The 22,905-nt window shown below is 49.7% G+C and overlaps 2 protein-coding genes across 3 annotated transcripts in view; one reads left to right on the top strand and one right to left on the bottom strand.

The window, feature by feature from the left end:
* Nucleotides 1-7,001, top strand: part of PAPPA2 (pappalysin 2) — an 88,289-nt gene extending 81,288 nt beyond the window's left edge. The window contains exons 21-22 of the mRNA XM_056497683.1: nucleotides 4,925-5,023; nucleotides 6,915-7,001. Of these exons, the coding sequence (XP_056353658.1) occupies nucleotides 4,925-5,023; nucleotides 6,915-7,001 (186 nt within the window). The remainder of the gene's footprint in view (nucleotides 1-4,924; nucleotides 5,024-6,914) is intronic.
* A 324-nt stretch (nucleotides 7,002-7,325) lies between these two features.
* Nucleotides 7,326-22,905, bottom strand: part of ASTN1 (astrotactin 1) — a 58,009-nt gene continuing 42,429 nt past the window's right edge. The window contains exons 17-23 of one of the 2 annotated variants that reach the window (XM_056497685.1): nucleotides 21,600-21,868; nucleotides 21,211-21,344; nucleotides 20,693-20,844; nucleotides 20,221-20,356; nucleotides 19,993-20,093; nucleotides 19,355-19,538; nucleotides 7,326-7,410 (exon numbers count right to left, since the gene is read on the bottom strand). In XM_056497685.1, coding sequence (XP_056353660.1) covers nucleotides 7,350-7,410; nucleotides 19,355-19,538; nucleotides 19,993-20,093; nucleotides 20,221-20,356; nucleotides 20,693-20,844; nucleotides 21,211-21,344; nucleotides 21,600-21,868 — 1,037 coding nt within the window. In that variant the 3' untranslated portion in view covers nucleotides 7,326-7,349. Of the gene's footprint in view, nucleotides 7,411-11,711; nucleotides 15,204-19,354; nucleotides 19,539-19,992; nucleotides 20,094-20,220; nucleotides 20,357-20,692; nucleotides 20,845-21,210; nucleotides 21,345-21,599; nucleotides 21,869-22,905 lie in introns of those variants that run through there. The other variant, XM_056497684.1, reaches the window with a different exon arrangement.

The following is a 22,905-nucleotide window of genomic DNA, read 5'->3' as shown; positions in this document are numbered from 1 at the left end:
GACCTGTTCCTTCTCTGTCCCTCTGTTTTTCAGAGCCAATTTCCTCCGTATGCCAGAGAGCCTCCAAAAAGGGAGAAGGAAAGTGAATGTACTTGGGGTGTCAAGGGGGAAAGAAAAAATAAAATGAAAGACACTGCAACAGAGAGAGGGCCAAGAAAAATATTTAATCCAAACAATGAACATTGTCATTTCCTCCCACAGTCTGCATTCCCAGTCAACTTCCCTGGGCAAGCAGGGAGAGCCAAGAATGACCGGGCTCTCTGCCTCACCAGCGTGAATGTGTGTAAGGAAAGGGATGTGTCCTGGGGACATGGTGCTATAGCATCACTTTAGCCAGCTCCTGTCACATCTCTGGCCTTAAGGACTGAAAGTTTTCTGCAGGGGAACAGTGGTTTGGAAGGATTAGGATGGGAATGTGAGGGGGAATTTTCAGGGACCCAAGCTGGGGTAGTGGATATATTGGGGCTTTAAGTGAAACCCTAGTACAGATGTTTAACAGGCTTTGGGCACTCTTCAAATCCTCCCAGGGACCTCCCAGAGCTTTTGGAAAGATCGTGCTGGTGACTGAGGTGAGGAAGAAAGGAAGACATATGGCAGGGAGAAGTTGCCCTCTGCCTCTCCAAGGGCTACTGCAGCCTGTCCATACTTTTCCTTTTCCCAGATATCCTGCCACAGACAGCACCTTCACCTGGGACACAGCTTCTCTTGCATGCCTAAGACCCCTGCAGCTATAGCCCTCTTCAGCCCTAGGGCAACTTATGTTCATGTGCTGTGGTTCTGTGAAGCCTGCTTTGGGCTGACATGCCCCTGCCACCAAAGGGATGGGGTTTCCAACTCATCTTCCTACCACTGGTGACTCATCTGTCCCAAGAGCACAATTACCAGTATTGATGCACAAGGCATGAGTCTGAGGGCAGCAGCAGCTTTTGCAGGCCTGGGCCCTCCCCAAATGGTGGTTCCCCTGTTTCTCTGGGGCTGCTTTCAAAGTGACAGCTGAGGAGGGCAAAAACACTTGCATCTTCTCAGCCACGTGGTTGTATTAGCATGGAAACAGTCTGAGCTTGACGCCCAGAATACCAATTCCCAAATGGAAAAATGAAAGGACAGCAAAATTCATGCTGACTGAGAAGTTCCATGAAAGCAAGCTGTATACCCTCCTTGGATGGATCAGTCTGGGAGAAAGCATTTTGCTTCTTAAGGCTGAACTTGACTCCCTGAGACTGGAATCTGGCCTTTCACTGGGTGGATGCAGATAGAAATGACAAGCACTTTCCATCTTAGTGGCAGATCAGGGCAGTCTTTCAGCTCCTCAGTTACACAGTTGGCCAGGTGAATGCTGATTTTTTTCTTTCTTTTTTCCACCTTCCTCCAAAGCATTTGGAAGGAGGCATGGCCAAAAGCAAGGTGCTTGGGCCTTCAGGTGTGCCCAACCAGAGCAAAATGTGCATTCCTGGAAAATAATGTTTGTCAAACACCAGTAGTGCAGCACTGAAATATGTCTGATGTGATCTGTGATTGAGTCTTCGTGATCCAGCTTTCCCTCACCGTGTTGCACCCTTTCGTGCTCTTTCACACTGAATCAACCTACATGTAAGGTGGATTTGAAGAAAAATGCCTGGACCCTGCCCACCTCACTGATGGCACTGGGGACTCCCTGCTGGGAAGGATAACAGCCCCAGGAATGGAGCCAGCCTGGGGAATCTTCAAGGGTAGTGGAAAAATACTGTGCACAGGCACTGCTCCTTGCGGGGCATCTCCCAGCATCCTTGAGAGAAACTCTACCACCGAGTACTCAGAGATGCTTCTGGCTGGGATGCATTGGGGTCTAACCAATCCTTTCTTGAGTCCTTCCTTTGCCTGCAATGTTTTTCCCTCTTTCATTTTTTTTCCCCCTAAATTTTTTCTCTTTTCATCTGTGCCTCTCCCAGCTTTGAGAGCCTGTGTTTTTTTAGCCTATTTAAATTGCCAAGCACTTGCTTTGCTGTTGCTATTTCTGTGCCGGCAGCACAGGGCTCTGGCCCGGCCGTGCCAGATGCTGCACCTCCACGTGCTGACACACGCCCCATGGAGCTCCTGTCTGAACAAACAAGGAAGATGGATGGCCGAGCGGGATATCCGCTGACACAGCTCAGCTCCCTGGCTGCCTCAGTGGCACACCCCCGGCCCAGCAGCTCCCCACCACTCAACACAGCGTACAGCGGCGGCTGCAATTACCTTATTCATCTTTTCCCTGTTTATGAGAGACATTTCAACCAGCCCACTACCCGCCCCACACTGGAGGATGCGTATTCTGGCAGCTGAGACCCAGCTGACCATTTCCCTGGATCACATCCATCACCTTCATGTGGCACAGCTGGGCATTGATGTTTTCCTTTTTCTTGCCAACATCTTAAAACATCATCAGGAGATTTTGCAAGTCGAAGACATGAGCAAACCGCCTTCTCCCACCACTGGCATTGCTTTCTGTAGAGCCATGTGTCTCAAGCACAGGCTGAACAGAGTCTGTATGGGTTCCTCTCTCTCACATCACCTACCCTTAGTAGATTGTATTGTCTGTGTCCTCCCTTGCCATGCAAGGCCAAAATTCCTGCAAGGCCAAAATGAGACTGATGCAAGTACAAAGGCTCCTGCATCCTCGAGGGTAAGCAGCACCTTACCTTGTTCTTTGTGCGTGCAAAGACAAAACCATATGGAAGTTCTCAGTAAGGCAACAGCACAGGAGTGTGTTCTCCAAATACTAGGCAAGGAACAGGGACAGAAATCCCCAAACACTGTGCCTGGCTCTTCTGAGTCTCAAGTCCAATTAGTCATTTTTTATTTTCCCTTCATATGTTTTTCCAATGTAATTTGGAGCATGAGTTGTTAAGTTTCCCCACCAAGTGTTGCCATAGGAGCCTGTATTTGTTTAGGGTGGGGTACGGGCTCTGGCTGGGGGAGAGGAGGGGGCAGTTAGCCCTGATAGGTGTAGTGAGAGACTGCAAGCCTCTCCTTCCCCATCCTGTCCCTGCCTCTGTCCTCCCCCTACCTTGCACGCAAGATCTGGAAATCATTTAAGACCTGTGCAGCCAGGATGGGCAAACCTCCCCATAATTGTATGGAAACTACCAAAGCGACGGGTGTTGTTTTGCCAGTGAGTCATGATATATGGAGCAAGGCTCAAGGAAAAACTCCACCGCGTGGAAGGCTGCAAAAGCAAATCACACCCAGAAGAGCTTTCCCCTGCCAGCGACCCTGGCCAATCCCAACTGCATCCTGGCACCTGCCAGCCCCAACATCCCTGCCCTGGCCCTCCTGATGCTCAAAGCTGCTTCGAGGCTAAGATATCTTCTTTCATCACAATCATTTAAGACCCTCCTGATGCTTTTTAGTGGAAGAGGAGTGTTAACACTGTTGCCTTGATGAAATTGCACTGTGGTCTCCTCTGGACATGGTTTGTGACAGCAATGATTGGAGTCAAATCCCTTCTTGTTTTTGACCGAGCTACTGAACTTGGCTGTGCCTCAATGTTCCAGCTGTAGGAAGGTGTTCTCTTTTTTCTGCTCTTCCAAAGTCTTCCAGGCTAATGCAAGCTCTCAGTGGCTGCCCGAATTTGGCCTGTGGCCTGTGCTACTGATAGCAGAGACCAGACTTGGTGGTTTGCCATAATCCCTGCTGCTACTTCCTAAACTGTTATTAGCCTGTGTTGAGCCCATTTCTGTTCCTTGTGAGTCATAAGGACAAAAATCCACATGGGTTCTCTGGTTTTGGCATGGTTTTTTCATGTGAATTACTGGTATTATCACCAGGCCCACATGTTGGCTTTGGCACAGTGGGTGCAGTGATATTTTTCAGCAGGCTCTCATTCAGTTTAAGGGTGGTACATGTGAGTGTCCATCATCAAAGGCTGAGTCTGGGCATTTTTTGGAGTTTGGTTGTTGTTTGGGGACCAGATCCAATTAAATAGGTTAGCTGTTTCCATGAACAACAGAACCAGGTTTCCACCAAGAGTCCTATTCAGTCTGGAGAAGACTCTGTGGAGACCTAAAAGCACCTTGCAGGACTAAAAGGGGCTACACAAGGATGAGAGAGGACTTTTGGCAAGGACATGAAGTGATAGGATAACGGGTAGTGCTTTAAACTGAGAGAGAGGGTAGATTTAGACTAGATATTAGGAGGAAATTTTTGACTCTGAGGGTGGTGAGATGCAGGCGCAGGTCTATCCCTGGAAATATTCAAGACCAGATAGGAAAGAACTTGGACACCTGATCTAGAGGAAGATGTCTCTGCCCATGGCAGGGGTCTTGGAATGAGATGGTCTTTAAGGCCCCTTCCAATCAAAACCATTCCATGATTCCACGATTCTGATGGAAAACGTGCTCCTGGAGGTCACCCATGGGTGCTGGGCCAATAAGTACAATCACAGAGCTCAAAGTAAAAGAAGCATTTCATAACTAATCCCTCTGTCATGAATGGCTTCTCCATCCTGTAGCTAGTTCAGTGACTGCTGGACAGTGCTGGTGTAGATCTATGATAAATGAACCTTGGCTGCCGACTGCTCCTGATGCCTCCCTGCGAGTGCTTCCCGTGCACGTCGCTGGTCGCAGCCATTGCACAGGATAGTTTTTCAGCCTTCACTGGCTGCTTCTCAGCCCCAGTTGCTTATTCTCTGATCAGATGACTCAACAATAAACTCGTTTTCTGAATGGCTGCCCATGCCATTTAACATTTCTGACACAATTCCACAATCCTCTAGCTGTTGCCCTTGGAACACCCACTGCTCCATCCACACCAGCTGTGATAATCTGGTGCACTTTGGCTTTCAAGAGGGGGCTGCATATGGTGGAAGTGGGCACAGGGGCCTTGCTGAGGACTTGGAGCCTCTACTTTTGTGGGAAACCTTATGTTTTTGAATGGCCTTTAATGAAGCCTCATTCCTTTGCCTTAGCCCTTCCAAGCAGATGGCTGGTGTGACACCATCAACAACCGGGCATACTGCCAGTATGATGGTGGGGACTGCTGCTCCTCCACACTGTCCTCCAGGAAGGTAAGGGAGCACCTCCTGTGGCCTTGGCCAGGATCTGGGGATTCAGGGGTGACTGTTATCTATGTTCTTTGGCTTTGCTGGCTGTGGAACTGAGCCTGCAATGTAATTCTCCCATGAAGGGAGAACAAACGCACAATTTTAAACCAAAGCCAGCTGAAGCTGATGGACATCATCACACTGTTTAAGAGTGGGATTTGAACTCAGGCCAGTGTGATTGAAACCTTAGCCCAGCTCCCACTGCGGTTTATGGGATTTCCTCTTGTTTTGGGAATGTGTCCCAAAGAAATGACTTCCATAGGACATAGTGCGACACATGGTGAGTCAGAAGTCACCTTGTGTAATTGAGCTGTCACAGGGGTTTTTTGGTATGGTCCACTGGCATCTTCTACAAGTGATGTTTTCCTTCTTCTGAGGAGGGAAGAAGGGAAGAATAGTATATAGGGAGCAACTTGGCATTGGGGTTGCACAGACCCTTCTTTGTCTCCCATCACCACCTTCCCTTCCACTTAACTTGCTATCCAGCACTCACAGCCCATTCTTCCTAATCATATCCAACAGCAAAACAAATCACAGGGCATGAAATAATTTCTCACTGCGAAAATATGTGAATTTGGATCTTCTCATCTTTGTTGTGGAGCTTGAATCATTTCTCCTTTCATCACACATACATACACAGAGAAAAGGAAAAATAAAATCCTGGGAAGATCCACTTGAGATAGGAAAGAAGAGGCTTTACACCCCAGTGATGAGTGAAATCCCCACAACAATATCATGACATCTCAGAGCAAGGCATGGCCAAAATAAAGGATGGGTTCAGAGTGAAAAGCGGGAGGGGGGGAGGGGTAGGTTCAGTCCCATGGCTCTCAGGAGACCCAGACCTAGCTTGCATCCCCCACAGCTCCCAGATCTTCTGCTCAGCAAGCCTCCAGCATATCCCTGTTAAGGCAGATGGAGAAATACAGGGTTTAAACATCAAAAAATCCCCAAAGCGCTCCAGCCCTTCCTTTGCTGATCCAGTCTGTGAAAAATCAAGTGTGTTTTCACAGTAAGAAAAACTCCTGGCTCTGAGCCTGGTGTGTATAAAACCTCTGAAGGAAACTGTTTTCTCGGCTCCCATGGCTTATTACCAGGCAACTATCTACCAGGAGTCAGATGCTCAGTGTATGCCCTCCCTCCTTTCTCTGCTACTACCAGCTAAGGGGACACAGTCTTGCTTGGTCACATGCAGTTGTTGTACAGAAAGTAATGTGCAATGAGCCTTCCGACCTGCACAGAGTGTCTGAAAGCTGCACAGCTTGTGAGTGGCCCTAGATGAAGCCACTGCCTGCCCCATGGAAGGCTGTTCCTGCTCACTGCCTGGCTTTCCTTAATCCAGAATGCACAAGGACAATGCACCTACCCTGGCTTTTATATTGGGCAGTGTGGAGGTCAGCTTTGCAGCTGGGAGCTTGGTTGAGTTCCTCCCAAGAGCTGCAGAAGACGAAGCTATATTATCTTCATGGTTTGCTGGAGGTCCACAGGTTCAGACATGGATGAAGTGGGTTTTCTAAAAGGGACCAAAGTAAAACTTTAATCTGGAGGTGCCTTACACTGCCAGGCCTAGTCTGAATGTCTTACACCCATCAGAGGACACTTCTTCCCAGGGTTTGACATTTGGGGCACAAGATTCAACCTGACCTTTGGGTGCAAAATTCGAAACACATTAACAAAAATGAAAAGGCTAAGGAAAAAACTCAGCTGGGGACAGGTTGTATCAGAGCCCATTCCTCAGTGAGCGCAGAGCCTAGAAGTGCCAACAACGGGGCAGGTACCTTTGTCCATAGCAGGGAGGAGAGGCCGTGCGGGGCACAGGGCGTCCCAGGGCGGAGCTGAGGTGTCCCTCTGTTCCCAGGTGATCCCGTTTGCTGCTGACTGCGACCAGGACGAGTGCACGTGCCGCGACCCGGCGGCCGAGGAGAACCAGAAGCAGAAGCAGTAGCGGCAGCACGGGGCCTCTCTCAGTCAGGCAGCGCCAGAGGAGCCAGGGGCAGCGGCGGGGCCACGGGAATGACGGAGGCAAGGGCAGGAGTGTGAGGAGAGCCGGGTGGGGGTGGCACTGCGCACGGAGGGCTGGGGTCCAGGCCACCCAGGAGACAGCAGGGCAGGCACGTGGTCCCCTCCCCATCGCTGCTCCCTCCAGAAACCACACAAGGTGCTCAGCCTCAGTCTGGTGCCACCTCAGCCACACATCGGGCTAGGGTCCATCCATGCTGCAAGCCCGGGTGCTGCCGTGGATGTTTGTCCTGGTCCAGCTCCTGGGTATCTGTCTTTGCTCTGGATTTTGTCACTATTCACCCCTCTCTGCTGTACAGACGTCTTTTAGCAAGGTCGAGGTAGTTGTGATCTCTCTGCAAATATTTAAACTTAATTATATCTATATACATATATATATATATATATAATATATATATAAATATATATAATATTTTCTTTCCTCTTAATGAAGCTGAGAAAGGATATCCTTTATCATACACCCATGCTGCTGTGAAGTACAAACCATTGGGAAAAGTGCAGGTCGGGGTGGGAGGAGCAGGGATTTTCACTTTCCTTGCTCAGGGGGAGCTGGAAGGAGGACAGAGAGAGAAGCCAAACATCCAGGCCATGCCAGGAGAGAGCTCCCCAGGCATGGAGGCTCACACCTCAAGGTGATTTGGGCATCTTGCAGGGACCAAGTTTTGGCCTTGGTATTTGGCAGTGCTTTGCCTTGTTCTGTGTAGGGTGTGGATCAAGATTAGGATTCTGGGGTTGAGAAAAAATGTTATTGTGCCCTTGAATCATCCCAGTGAGCACAACAGATTCCAAGGGCACCACAGGCATCCATCACACATTATTTTAGAGCAGGGTTATGTGTCCATGGGGATCACTGCATGGTCAATAGGAGCAAAGGCTCAGCATGCTCCCTGTGTCTCACACCCCCAGCCACTGCACACCCAACTGGATGTAGAGGCCAAACCAGTGTGATGCTTGAATGAAGGATGCTGAGGTGATCCTTCTCTTTCCCCCACATCTGAGCTCCACTGAGTTGTGTTGTCAGCAGCTCTCAGGGGAGACTAGACCCTGTAATGCCAAAGGGACCAAAGGAACCTGTCAGGAGACTTTGAGAATCTTTTGTTGTTGACATTTTCCTTAGTATTGGTATTGTTATTATTATCTCTGTCCCAGCCCCTCACACTGGACATACAATTGCTGACTTCCAACAGGGTCTTGTTCCTGTAGGCACCAAGTGAAAATCTGCATTTTCAATTCTGGCCTCAAAGAAGCCCAGCAAGAAACTCTGCCTCCCATAATTGATTGCCAGAAGCTCAGCTTGGACCCAGTCACATAAAGGCAGCAATAGGAAAAGTGCCTGGCTCCAGCTGGGATTATCACTGATGGTTTTGTGTTGTAAAAAGGCAGAGAAAAGGGACAGAAAGAGGAGAACAGAGCAGAGAAGGGACCACAGAAGGGACTCATTGCAGTGTCCCGGGGTGAGTTGCTGGCTGGGACCAAATGACTCCAGGCTGCCCAGCTGTGTCCTGCCTGCAAGGGCTGTGCTGCTGCATACAGGCTTTGAGCCAGTTTGTCTGGTGAAGGAGTGGTGGAGAGAGGGTGACACGGTGTGGACAGACCAAGAATTTGCAAGGCACCATTTGGTTTTCACTAGCTCTACCCCATCCTATTTTGTCAGGAATTTCCTACAGTTGTGTTTTACTGGAGGATCTGAGTAGGGCAGAGGTGCTCAGACATCCTACCAGCATCCAGGCAGGAGATGCCTTGTCTTTCTCCAAGCCCTTTCCTCACACCAGGTGTCCCCACCCACCTGGCCTAGGCAGATTTGAAGAGAAGTGGGGGACAATGAGGCCCATCTCTTCTTGGAACACTGACTTTTTTTTTTTTCTCATCATGCACAGGTGACACCACCCCAAAATTCACTGTCAGTTGGGCAGACAGAAGCAATATTTTGTCAGATACCCATTTTTCAATAAAAAAACAACCCAAGGAAATTCAAATAGTAGTTGGCCCAACAGCTCCAGGATGTGCAGCTCAGGCAGCCTGTCATGCTCCATCAGTGCAGGAAAGGGGAGATCCAGGAATTCCAACACAGCAGAGCTGGGGGTCTGGCAGCCCCCCTCAGGTGGGGACAGTGGGACGTGGGATGAATATGACACACAGCAGCAGAATTTCAAGCCCCAGCATCTTGCCATGACAAACCCTTCCCTGCCTGGTGTCAGCGTTACCTGGATGCCTACATGTTTATATGCCACATTTGTATCCTTTGGCATGAAAATCCTGGTTCTTTTCTCAGCTCACGTGTGTGTGCAGGGAAGGGACTGTGCCCCATGGACAGGGGAACTGGGGGGTTGGGATGGGAACTGCTGGCTTGGCTGGTAGACATTTGTGCTTCTCATGACCAGACAGCTTCTACATACTGAAATATTGTTCTTCTATAGCAACATTGAGCGGTTTTTGTCCCCTTTAGGGTTTTATTCACAATGGAGGCTGCTGCTATTTTTATTTTTTTGTATTTGATAATTATTTTTTATAAAAATCTATGAAAAATAAATAATCTTCTCACCCTTCATCTCTCTTGCCTCCTTGATTCACCCAAAAGTGGGCCAAGGAGGTGGTTTGCTTCAGTCTGACATATTCTCCTCTTCCCAAACCAGACTCTCCCAGAACAGTCACAGCCCAATTGGAGATTTCCTTTGGGTTTTGGGATGTGGGGGGGACACTTACTTCCAATGTCATTCCCTAATTCAAGGCTGCCACCCAGGCAGCTTTTGCTGTGCAAGAACACTTTTACAGAAGGTTACCCTACAAACTGGTCCAAGGCTTTCTGAAATTTGTAATCCACTAAAGATGTAGAGAAATCCATCTGTGTGTGTGTATGTGTGTGTGTGTGTGTGTGTGTGTGTGTGTGTGTGTGTGTGTGTGTGTAGATATGTTCACACCTCACCTCCCTGGGGATGGGGAGCAGAAGGTGGCCCACACTAGAGCCAGAGGACTAGTGGCATCCTGGCAAGAAAGTTAAAACCCAAGACAATAAAGTTGCTTTAAGATTTGGGGATTTTTTTCCATTGTTTTTTAAAGTGACCAGGTAAATTTTGTACCTATAGACTGAGAAACACCAAAAAGCTCTTGCCCTGTGTTTAAACTCCACTTTTCTTCCTCCAGCTGTCTCTGATGCTCCTCATTGGTCTTTTCTTCATGCCTGGTCTTTGCACAGGAGCTCAGTCCCAGAGGAGGAACAGCATCTCCTGGTGACATCAAATGTCCTCCCTAAGGCAAAGCTCCCCAAATCATGGACTGTGGAGAGGAGCCAGTGGCAACCCTTCCAACACACAGACACAAATTACCAAACCCTTCCTAAAAACCTGCCAATGTGCTGGTGATGCACCCCTTCCAGTCCACTTCACCCTTTTTTGGGGGTGGCTTTCTCCAAACTCCCATGGATTGCAAGCCAGATGACCCCTGAGAATATTTTGTGATGAGGCAGCTGTGCTGAGATATTTATACAGCAGTTCAGGCTTGCAGCTGCACACCCAGCTCCCATACAGACCCTCTCCTCATCCTCCTCCTCTTCCTTCTCCTCCTCCTCCATTTTGCTCCATAGCCACAGCTTATTGTGCAATGAGATGGTGGTTAACTGCATGGGAAGTAGGATAAGGAAAGTATTGGGTGTATTTTTAGCTTATTTTCCTGCAATTTAGCACTGGGAAAAGAAAAAAAAAAACCAAATTGTTCCATGAGACTTGATGAAGTCTGGTTTCCTATGGATTTGTGTGCTATAGCCCCTAAATCCCCGTGTCCTCCCAAGTTTCCTGTCTGTCTGCCTGTTTGTCTGCCCAGGCTTTCCCTGGGTCTTTCACCCATCTGGCAGGGCAGGTGGCAGTACACACTAGGCTTGGCCAAGGGACCTGCCCTTTGAAGTCCTGATGGCCTGTCCACAGCAGTGTAAGTGGCTTTTGGCATCTTTTGAAGATCTCACCTCTGTTCAGGCACTGTTTTTCACATTCTTTGTGGGACATTAATACTCATGTTGCTGCTAGTCCTCTCTCAAAAGCCTGCCAGATGGACCAGGACATTCTCCAGGGGTTGATGACCACCAGACAGCACCATCCCATCAACCTCATATACTAAAAGAATGACTAAAAGAAGCTATTTTTGGAGTCTGCTTCCAAGTTCCCAGCCTCTGTGGAGGTTTGCAAATCAAGGGCTGGTTTCTCCCTTAAAGGTGACTGGAAACATCTTTACCTTCCCACGTCCAGCAGAGCAGGTGGGCAAGACATGGCTCCATCTGTATGTGCTGAGTGGTTTGGGACTTGGCTAACCCAGTGGGCAGACAGGCTAATGCTAAATTTGTGTAAAGACTCCCCAAGTTCAAAGGCAGGGAGTGTTTCATCTGCAACCAAAGATGACATCAACTGGACCAAGACTATAAACAAACACTCCAGTTTGCCAGAGCCAGGGATTACTAACAGCTCCGTTTAATAGTTAAATTATCATCTGGAGTTTTACATAGAGTTACAATGATTTCTGTTGCTGTTGTTTAAAACCTTCATTATTTATTCTTTTTTTTTTTTTTTTTTCTTAAGTAATCCAGAAGGGCTTTGTATTTCTTGCCACATGGCTATCTCACCGTAAAGCACCCTACTTTCAATCTACAGTAGTAAAACGTCACATTAGAGTTTTAATAGAACATCAAGGAACATGAATTGTAGCCATCTTTGTAAAGAAAAGGACCAAACGGTCTTTATATGTTAAATAACTCCACGACAAGGAAAAGGTAGTAATGCTATTACAGGGGTACGGATGCAGCAAAGAAAAGTTAACGACCCAGAGGTTCATCTCAGGTGAATGATTGCTTATTAATTCAGAAATAAAACAAAAGGAAAAGGCAAGGGGGTGAAGGAGGTTGCAGAAATGGTTGGAAAACAGATCTCATGTTGCTGACAGCTTGGGAAGAATCAGAAGTCCAAGAGAGAAAATACTGTACCGGCCCAAAAGTTGGACCCTGCAGCAGATGTGGATGGTGTCAGCTCTGCAGGGAATCACAGAGACATGGAATGGTTTAGGTTGGAAGGGACCTTAATGATCACCTGGTACCAACCCTGCTGCCGTGGACAGAAACACCTTCCACTAGACCAGGCCAGGTCTACAGCCGTGGTGCAGCACCCATGGTGGATTGGTCTGCTCCCCCCAAATGCTGGCTGCTGGCATTTGTCTGAGATAGACTTGTGTGGTAGCTGAGAGACTTGGGCAAGAAAATCCAAGCTTGGGCAAGGTTCTGATTTCCAAAGCTAGAGTGAGGAAACCAAGAAGGAAGCCCTCACAAAGCCAGGGTCACTGTGAAAATGGCCCCACAGATGTGCCACACTGGCAGGGCCTGCCAGCAGCCCGCAAAGTCTGTCATGGGGTGATGATGCTGAGCCCCATGCAGCTGTGCAAGCGTGCTGGCAAAGGACTGTGGAGGGATGGCTTTCCCCTCACTCTCCAAAGCCCAGCCCATGAAGAAGCCGAGACCCAGGGAGCAGAGTCTGGTCCAGATGGCTGATGATGCTGTAGGGCTTTGGTTGCCCATGCAAGGGCATTGAAGTGTCAGCACAGAAGCAGAAGAGAAATATCTGCAGAGCCTCAGCATAGATCTTGGATTTCAAATGAAGATGAATAAGTAACCCAGGCAGGTGTGAATGCATGGGGTGTCCAGGGTTTTCCTGGCACCATCACAGCGAGTGGCTGGCAGACAGCACTACTCCTGTCCTTGCTGCTGCACCTAGTAAGCAATAAAAGAAAGGAGTGTGCTATCCAAAGGAGAACAGTCTGCATTTCACATAAAGGCCATGTACACGGTATTACTTGGTAAGAAACCAGCTGGTGTCTGGGCCAGAGCAGCCTTCATTCAAACATCCCTTAGAAGTGTTGAGCAGAGGTGCCCTTTGCCCATGCAGCCATGGTTGGATGGCTGCCCAGATGAAAGTTAAAAGTTGTCTCAGCATCTGCTGGGATAAGCAAAAGGATAAACAGAAGTGTCTTGGCCAGAAGTCTCATGTAAAAGGAGAAGGAGTGATGACTCGGTACAGATCACCTGCCCACATATACCTGTGCATGGAGGTGGCACTGGTCTTGCTCTGAGCCCTAAGCCCTTGGCAGCATCAGGCATACCAAAATATAAGGACAAACACATGAGAAAAAGCCAGAAGGATCCAGAAGACTTCCTTCTTGCACAGAGCAAATGTTGGTCTGATGACCGCTGCTTGACACACTCATTACAGCAATGACATGGGGATGCCCAGCTCATAATGACTGCTGGTGGCTGCTCCCAGCAGCTCCCCAGTCCAGGCCAGCTGCCCCTGGAGAGATGTCTGCCCATGAGAAGTAAAGAGCAAAGCACTGTGTGCTCCTGCAGGAAGATACTGAACTGCTGTTGAGAAAACACAGTGATGCAGTGCTGTCAGCAGTGATGGGGTGTAGAGAACAGCTGCCTCCCTCTCAAGCACCATGCAGATATTCAATGTCCTTGGCAGGTAGGAGGAGGAATGAGGCAGAAAATCATACGAGACAGACTGAAGACTGTTCCTGCCAAGACTGAAAAAAATGAAAAGGAAATTTCTCTCTGGAGGCATCGTAAAAATCCCACTGTAGGGTTCTGGTCTTGTCCAGATCAAAGGTGCACAGCTGGCAAGTCCAGAGCTGCCTCCTCTGCAAATCAGGCAGGAGGCTGAAGCTAAAGGAACCTGTTTTCTGCCTCCAACATCATCAGCAGTGACAGGAATTTGGAGACTCGTTTGCTCCAAACCAGTGTCCCAGTACAACCTCAACTCTCTGGCTTTAAAAAAAAGGTTACCAGAGGAAGAGGCAGATGTGAGCCTGAACAGGGGCAAGCAACACCCCCAGAAGCCCATCCTCCATGACCTCTCTGGGACCAGAACCTTCAGGACCATCCTGCACCATGGCTTTGGCATACCTTGCATCCCTCTCCCCTCACCACACAGAGCCTGGGCTATACCACAGCTACAAGTGTCTGGTGCAGAACATCTTGTCTGTGCTATCTGGCTGCTGCTCTCCTAGCTGAGTTCTCCTCAGCAGTAGCTTGATGCTGCTTCTAAGTTTTTATTATTGTGGGTAAAAAAAAAAATATAATAGAAAAGATTTTTAAGTTGGCTTCCTAGAAATGTGGTCCCTCAAGAAGAAAGCTCACAATGTCCAGCTGACCATTGGCCCTAAGGCCAAACTGCTTTTGTTCTGGACGACTGTGCGTCTTGGAGCACATGTGGGTTTTGACCATAGCAGAAGAACCTGAGGAGATGGGGTCACAATGCCTGTCTTTTCACCCCAGCTGATGACAGACACCATGCCAGCTCCGCCCATCAACAGCACCTTGCTTGCTCAGGTCTCACCCAGACCTCACGCTTGACAACTGCAAAAAACCCCATCCCAACTCTGTTGCCCATCCAGTGGCTGATTAGCTCAGCCATAACCATAAGCATCTCAACCTAACCTGCATGCCCTGCCTCCACTTTACCTGCATCAGCTGCTCTCCCATCCTGCTTGTGTCACCATGTTTCTCCCATGACTGGTGTTCCCACCTTTGGAGACAGTCCCTACAGCCAGGGCAGGGATGGGGCAGAAGAAGAGGGCTGTGCCCTTCCAACCTGCCTTCTCCACCAGTGCTGAGGAACCTCTTGGCAAAATGAATAAAACAAAACCAAGAAAACTGGGTCCCACAAGACTTCTAACTAGAAAGGCTTTTGGCCAAGCTGAAGAAGAAACTAATACTGAGTCAGTCCTGCACAGAGAGCCGGTTTTGCTCCCCAGTCCAAATTCCTGCCTCCAGAAACGTGACACCCTCCCCCTCCATGGGTCCATGTGTAAAACCCTCAGGAATGCCCGTGGGAAGGCCAGCCTGAGAGCAGGTGCCCAGAATCCTCAGTAGTCCTTGTCACCATAGTCATTGTAAAGGACACTCAGCGTCTGCTCCTCGCACGTCTTCCTGAGGTCCCGGCTGAGCTCCGACCAGTCGAGCCCATAGGGCTTGATCTCGCTGTAGCGGCAGGCGAGGTACTTGAGGGACGAGCGCTGCAGGCTGATCTTGGGCTCCTGCAGGAGGCCATTGCACCAGCTGCTGAGGTCCCCCAGCTGCGAGAGGATGAGGCCAGCCTTCCTGCAGCGAGGGCGGGCAAGGGGAGGTGCCAGGGGGCGATGGACAGTGAGGGGTGGCAGGAGTGATGGAGACACCAGAGAGAGGATGGCAGGAAGGGAGGGAGGAATGTATGAGGAGAGAAAAGTAAAGACAGTTAAGGACACCTTGGGAGCTCCTTGAGGGAGAAGAGATAATGCAAGAGCAGCTGTGTGGAGCCTGATGCTGCCAGGACAAGGAGGGATGGTGAGGCTGTGGGGACACACCACGCCCAAGGCAGCACTGCAAACTAAATCCATGTGAGAACAGCCCCTGCCCAGGGCAGAGATTCCCATGTCACAATGGCAGTGCTGCACTGCTGCACTGGTCTTGGGACTCACACTTCCCTGTTCTGCCCACTCTTCTTCCACCCCTTCTTCTTCTATCCACCCTGTACTGTGGATACTGGTGAGAGTCAGGGAAAAAAACAGTTTGAGTTTTCCCAAACTACTCAAAGGAAAACAGAAAGGAAAGAATTAATAACAAAGTGTAACATCTAGTGTTGTGGACAGGAGGAGTGCATGAGGAACATGATGTTTTGGTAGAAGCATGTTTACAAGAGGTGTCACCTTCCTTAGACCAATGAGCTTAATTCTATCCTTGGTTCTGCGAACCAGTCTATAAAAATGCATCTACTTCTGCAATAAATCGCTTTTTCTGCTTTCTCTGCAAGTCACTGCAGCAGCAGCTTGTGAAGAGCCACAACTGAGCCAAGGAAGCTTTGAAAGAAGGTCAGGTGACAGAGACAGAGGAGATCCAGGATTAATCCATTTTCTGTAACAGACACAGCACACCCAGGGCATCATAACCTCAGTGCGGGCTTGTTCTGGTAGTGAGGAACTGCTAAATTACCAATCACTTGTATTGGAGAAGATATTGGAAGAGTGCAGAGAATCATGGCCAAACATGATCTAAGTTGTGTTCTCTTCTTTTCAAATTTGTCCTCTTAAAACTGTGCTTCTAATGTTTTTATCAAGAAAATCAGTTTGTACAGATAAAACACACTGTGTTCATTTTAAATTTGTCTCACACTTTGGGTGATCTCCAGCGAATGTGGCCACTGTGAAGGCAATGGATTCAAATGAAGCATCTTGAGGGTATCTCATGTGCCTGGAAACCCAGACAAAAGTTTAAGTGTCTGATGAGCTGTGATAAGTAACCAGCTACAAAGTGAGTTGGTGGGTTTGAGTAGTCAGGGAACAGAAGATACATCCCCTTACTAGCTTTAACTCAGCATCTGCTCAGCCCAGAACAGGCAGCAGTCATAAATCATGATTCTGAAGGAAAAAATCACATTCTTACTGGCCATTCTTACTTAGGATAAGCAGGGTGAACAGGTTTGACAACTCCAGGATATAATCATGAAGGAGAATCCACTGCCTCTCCAAACCTCCCAAGCCAGCACATCACGGGAGAGCTGCTTGAAGAGGAATTAATTTACCCCAAGTCCAGTCAGAGCCAACCTTGGCTTTCCTGCAGAGAAAACCTTGTATGTGACTGCAGCTCCAAAGGCCCAATGTGGAGCCGCTAAACGGTTGTCCAGCTCTGCAGCCACATGACAACTGCCACCCCAAAGCTCATGTCCAGGACATGCCAGAGAGGCAAAGGTGGTTAGCATGGTGCTGGCTCTGGAGACAGTCACCCAAGCTGGCCAGTCATGAGAAAAGAGTGAAGCTCTCACTTGTCTTGGTCTCTGACACCTAAGCAAGGTGCCTCTTCCTCCAGCATTACAGGTACCCTCAGGGAATGCCTGATATGATCCCACAGATTTTGGCTCAAAGCCCATAGGCACCAACAGATTTCAGTAGGCTTTGCATCAAATCCAACTTCCACTTATTGCTTGCTTTTTTCTCCATTTCCTTTCCTTATGTAAAGACCAGGACTCTCTGCATCCCTTCTCAGACCATGAGGGAGCGACTTGCTTTCATAGCCTCAGACAAGTTATCTGTGCACTCACAAGTTATGCTTCTTTGGTCCAGCAGCCAGCACTGCCAAGAAGGGAGCCAAGTGTATCACAAATGAGCAGAGTAGGAGATGCCCTGGACATGTGGAGAAGGGACATGGTAGAGTGAGTCATGTGGGTCCGCATCCATGACTTCAAAGGAGCATCAGTAACAGTCAAACAAACAGTGTCTGCTGGCTAAATAATGTCATCTGCAAGTGATTTGTCCTGTCACCACCAGTCTGGGTGCCTCGCCCTCGCAAACGCTCCAACAGGAGGTCTGCTTTCCAAGATTTGTCATCGCCAGAACCCGCTGCAGCTGCCTAAATGCCTCTTTCCAAGTAGTGCGAGCTGCAAACACTTCATCAGCAACTTGCATCATCCTGTCCTAAGCACTCCAGCATTTCCAGAGGGTGCAATTAACCCTCTGGCTGGTAGATTCACACAGAAAATTGTATCATTTGGGTAATTCAGAGGTATTTCTGGCTGCCCCGTGGCAATGCATCTCTGCCTCTGGGACTCAAGGAGGCAGCTTCCACGCTGTGCTCTGGCTGGTCCTTGGTCTCCTCACGGGGGCAGAGAGCAGCAGTGGCAGCACTCAGCCTCAGTGATGGTAAGGGCTCTGTGATGACTCCAGTCTGTCATGTAAGGAATTTAATGGGCTCCTCATGCAAATCACCACGTGTCAGATGGTCTGTGCAAACTGGGGCTGGATTTCACATCTGGAAATGGAGACAGAGCGGCATCACCATAGCTGGGATTGAGACAAAAGTCAGACTAAAGTCCAAGCCTGCTTGGTGTCGGGGAATAAGGCAACCCTGGGCAGAGCTCTGCCCTAGGAAGACTCCATGTGCTGCAATGTTGCTCCTGAGCTTTGAGGTTGTGCCTCAAAAAGCTCACATTTCTTAGGACATAAATGGGAAAAGGGGGAAGAGAAGAGATACCCCACCTCCACTCCAGGGCATGAAGGGCCTCCTCAGAGTTTTCCAACAAAGCTGTACCAAAACAAGTCCAAGGCACCAAGGCACTAAGTGCAAGATAGGTACAGTGAGTCTCTCTCACTGCCTAGCAGAGGTTTGGAGGACAGAAATGTACACAGAGAATCTCCTATCCTCTGCTAGAAGTACACAAGTGATAACCTAGAGAAGCAGGGCTGGAAGACAGACAGTGGTGAGACCAGCAAGAGGAGGTGTAGGGCACAGTGTAAGAAGGAGGCTGTGAATTTCATACATAGGAGCTCTTGTTGATGTACATTTGAAAGTAAACCTGCTTTCCAGATGAGGCCACTCTCTGGTTCTTTGGAGGCCAGATGCTATGAAACACCACTGCAGCGCACGCAATCTCCCAGCCCAGCTTGCTAAACTGACTGGAAATATCTACGATACTGGGAAACCACGCAGACTAAAGCAGATGTTGAGGGACATGTGAAGAAGGGAACATCTGGCTACCTCCACAAGCCTGGGACATTCTCAGGCAGCTGGAGGGGCTTCAGTGATTTGGAGAAGCCTGAAGAGAAGACATGGTGCTTACTCAGGCACAAAGAGACTATTTTAGACAGGAAGAACCAGGGAGAACCTCCTCCAAAACCTACTTTGAAGCTCAGCACTGCCTGGGCACCAAAGCAACTCATGCCACCCCTACACAACCACAGATGTGGATCAAAAGTGAGGAAGTGCACAATTCAGACCTAAAGTCAGTCCTCTGCCTTCTGGGGACCACAAGGTGACAGAGTTCAGCACGCAGAGGTGCATTCAGCTCAAGCCAAAGCCCAGGAAAAGGTAGAAAGCAGAATCTGATCTCCATTCCTCAAGGGTGCGTTATTTTTCCAAGACCTTCTGCCATTTTGCCTGTGGCATCAGCTATGAAGGAAAAAAGAGAATCCCATCACTTTGCCACTCTGCACAGCCTGAACATGGTAGGCCAAACTCTAGACACAGTATAGGGCTGATGGCATGGACAACAGTGTTGGGCTGACAACAGTCAACCACCTTCCACCTTGTCCTGTGTTAATGGTCTCTGCACATGCACAGCATCCAGCAAAACAGAACCCCCCTGTGACACTCTAAGGTCTAACATCCATCATCATATAATGAGATCTGCTGAAGACATGCCTTCCTGGTGACCACTATCCATGAGGGAGAAGCCTGCTGGTGGGCAGGCCTGCCTGCTTAGCCAAGTCAGCTCCCGAGCCTACCTGGGCCCCAGCTCATCTTCACAGCGCCAGGTGAACTCCCCAAAGCTCTCGTAGTGCTGGTTGTAGTGGTAAAGGACACGGTGGAGGCTGGGGGAGCCCAGGTCCAGCAGAGTGTTGTAGGCTGTCTGCTGCTCCTTGCCACTCGTGTAGCCGTTGAAGAGGTTGTAGATCTTGTCTGCTATTTCTGGGCAGAAGGACAGGGGTTGTTCAGTGGGGTGCAAGGAAAGGCATGAATAAACCCATCAGGGCTAAAGCTTAGTTCGAGGGAAACCAAAACCAGAGTCAAGATTTGTCCACTGAGTTATGATTTACATCGTTTCAGGACAAGGTCCCAGTGAAGGAGAAACAGACTAGATGGCATTTCCTGGACTTAGTCCAGGTTAGCTTCCCACAATTTGGTCTAATTAAGAAAATAAATGGGTGACACCATCAGGTAGTGTGAAACACCATTTATTCCCTTTTGTTTTCAGAGAGGATGTGTGCCTCCTGCAGCCCCCCATTTCAGCTCTCCACACCATGTGGCAGCTCCTGGGCCTCAGTGGGTGAAGGAGATGTTACAGCCAAGACACAAGACATGCTAGAAGGGGGAACTCCCTCTCTTCCCAAGCATCACAGTCCAGCAGCTCCCTCCATCTCACCTTGCGCTTTGACATCATCTACCACAGGGCAGGGAGTCTTGACCATCACATCACTTGATCTGGAACGTCTTCCTGTGTTGTCAACTCCCCAGAGCGTGAACCTGCATGAGAAGGGGAAAAAAAACCAAACTCTGGCTCCCAAGACCACATGGAAATACAGGCAGCATCAAACAGGAGGACCACGGCCAGGATGTCAGCACTGCCACAGGCATGACGCAGGGCACTCACATGTAGGTGGTGTCGGGCTCCAAGCAGCGGATGATGAGGGAGATGGTGGAAGAGAGTCTGTCAGGCACTTGGGCTGGCATGGCACAGGGTGACTTGGCACCAGAGATGATGTCATCCACGAAACTCAGCACTGTCTCTAGGGAGAGAGGGGAGGATGTGCCACTGGTGATGACATAGGTGTCCCTGGGGCTATGGAGAGCCTGTGCCTGCTGCCACACTGCCTCATGCCAAGGGGGACCAAGGCTAACACATGAAGTTAGTGTGAAGTTGGACCCACTGCTTTTCCAGAAAAGATCATCCCTATAGTATGGAGATGCCCCTTTCTGCAGCATGGTGGGCAGGAGAAGGGCTGCTCTCTCTTCCACAGGGTATTTGATTTGTTGTAGCATCCCCTTGCAAAGACAAAGACAGAGGCTCTCTTCTAACATCTCCATCCCACTCTCCCTAGAGAACCAGTGGAGTCCCCACTCACCTGTCTCCACCTTGGAGTGGTCTGTTCTGTCAGTGACTTTCTCTTGACGGAGGAGGTAGTCCACGATCTGCACCCCAATGGGGGGCTCCGAGTGGCCCCACTCCAGTACCACCAGTGTGCTGCTGGGCTCATGTACAGTGGAGAGACGAAGGCTGGGGGACAATTTTTGCATTACTTTGTCACAACAGAAGGGATTCAAAGCCATTAACTCACAGGAGACAGAAACCTCAGGAGAGAAATTACTCCCCCTCCCTTTCCCCTCCTGGCTCTGGGCATGTTGGTCCAAAGGACTCATTCCCTAGGGCTGCTTTACCAGGATGGATCCACAACCAGCTCCAAAGTCCTCAGCTGAATTTAGAACTAAGACAATGCAACTCCGCCCCATTTTCAAGTTACCCATCAGTTTGCAAACCTGTCCCATAAAGGCACACAGCCCCACCACCTCCTGCCACCACACAGCTGGCCATCAGCACCTCTTCACAGACCCATCACACCAAAAAGCCAGGCTGGGCACCTACATTGGGTGGGGGAGAGGTGCACAGGTGGGCAGCCCGTCAGCCCCGAAGGCACTCGAGTCACAGCGACACCAGTCCTCAATGACATCCCCACTGCCCGAGCACCACAGCAAGCTCATGGTAGCCTCCTGCAGGAGCTGGGAGAGAGGAGAAGGGGTTGAGCACCGGGCAGGTGAGCTCCCATCCCACCACCACTTGTGCCAGTGTTCGTCTATCCCTGAACCTGATGGGTTCAGCACAGTCCATCCACCTGGAGAGCAGGGCTGGCCAATAGGCAAGGGCTGCCACGGCTGCACATGATGCTCTCTGGGCAAGCTGCCTCCAAAGACAGCTGGAGTGCTGCCCTGCCACCCCTCCTGCCCACTCCATCACCCCAGCCCGTGGCTGCTCACCCGCTGGGTCTGGTTGTTGGTGACCAGCTCGTAGAGGGGGGCTGCTTTGGTGACGTGCAGCAGGATGGGCTCAGGCGGCAGGTCGGGGCTGGAGGCGCGGTGGCAGAGCGGGCAGGAGGAGGGGCAGCGCCCGCGGCTCTGGCACTCCATGCGCACGCCAGCCGCCACGCGCTTGGTGCCCGACTCCGACAGGCTGGCCACGTACTCGGGGAACGTCAGCACCTTGGGGTCCCGCTCCCGCTCCTCCGACTCGTCTGAGGGGGAGTTGCCTGCAGAGGGGGAAAAGGGACATCAACATCAGGGTGGGCCCGAAGCCATTGCTGATGGAATATGAGGGGGCTAGAGCTCTGCCTTCCACCCAGGAGAGAGGCAGTGCTTCCAAAGAGCCCCTGTATCCTTAAGAGCTGTTTGCTCTGGAGGGACTAAATACTAACTGGTCTTCAGAGAAGGAATAGGGACTGAAAAGCCCATCCTGGCTTCTATGATTGCAGGTCCTCTGGTCTCCCAGTGCCTCAGTTTCCCCAGGCTCATCCCTATATCTGGACTGGGACAGACTATCCTTACAGTAGGTCCCCACGAGAGGGAGTTCCTTCACTTGGCTGGAGACTCCTGAAGGACCTGTCTGGGCACCCTCACATAACACTGACTCCCCAGCAAAGACAAAGACCCCTGCCAAACCATTCTCCTGCAAAAACCCTTCTGGTCCTACATAGCAGGAAATATTTTGGCACAAGAACAGTCAAAGAAGAAGTCAAAAAGGTAAAATCTGCCCATCACCCTGCCATGGCAAGCCTTGCCATGAAGGTAAACAGTGCTTTTCACACAAAATCCCTGCCAAAGGATGTCACTGGATTTACACAGAAGAAAGACAGGCCTAGAGGAACCACTGAAGATGGTTGGTGGGGTTGGAGGAAGCTGAAGGGCAAAAAGGCAAAGCCTCATCCCCAGGGCAGGCTCAGGCCATTGTTAGTGGTGACTCAGTATGGGCTGGCTACTGTGGAGAGCCACCATGGACCACATCCATAACTCAGTAAGGAAATCTCCCTATAACAAGGATTTTTGGAGAAATGGGCCAGCACTAGCACATCCTTGAAACTCCTGCAAAGAAAACAAGGCTGTTAAAACAAAACCTGGGATACAAAAATATTGCTCTGCTCCCCCAGCAAACTGGAGATGGATTACTTTTTTTTTTTTAGGCTGGCTGTGAATTGCAGCTTAGCAGGCACTGAAGAAAAGCAGAGGAGCCAGGGAATGATTTGTCTCTTGCAATTTCTCAATCAATATCCAGCCCCTGATGTTTGCAAAC

This window comes from Oenanthe melanoleuca, chromosome 8 (assembly GCF_029582105.1).
Source record: "Oenanthe melanoleuca isolate GR-GAL-2019-014 chromosome 8, OMel1.0, whole genome shotgun sequence".
Taxonomy (NCBI): domain Eukaryota; kingdom Metazoa; phylum Chordata; class Aves; order Passeriformes; family Muscicapidae; genus Oenanthe; species Oenanthe melanoleuca.
This window is presented reverse-complemented; position numbering and strand designations above follow the sequence as displayed.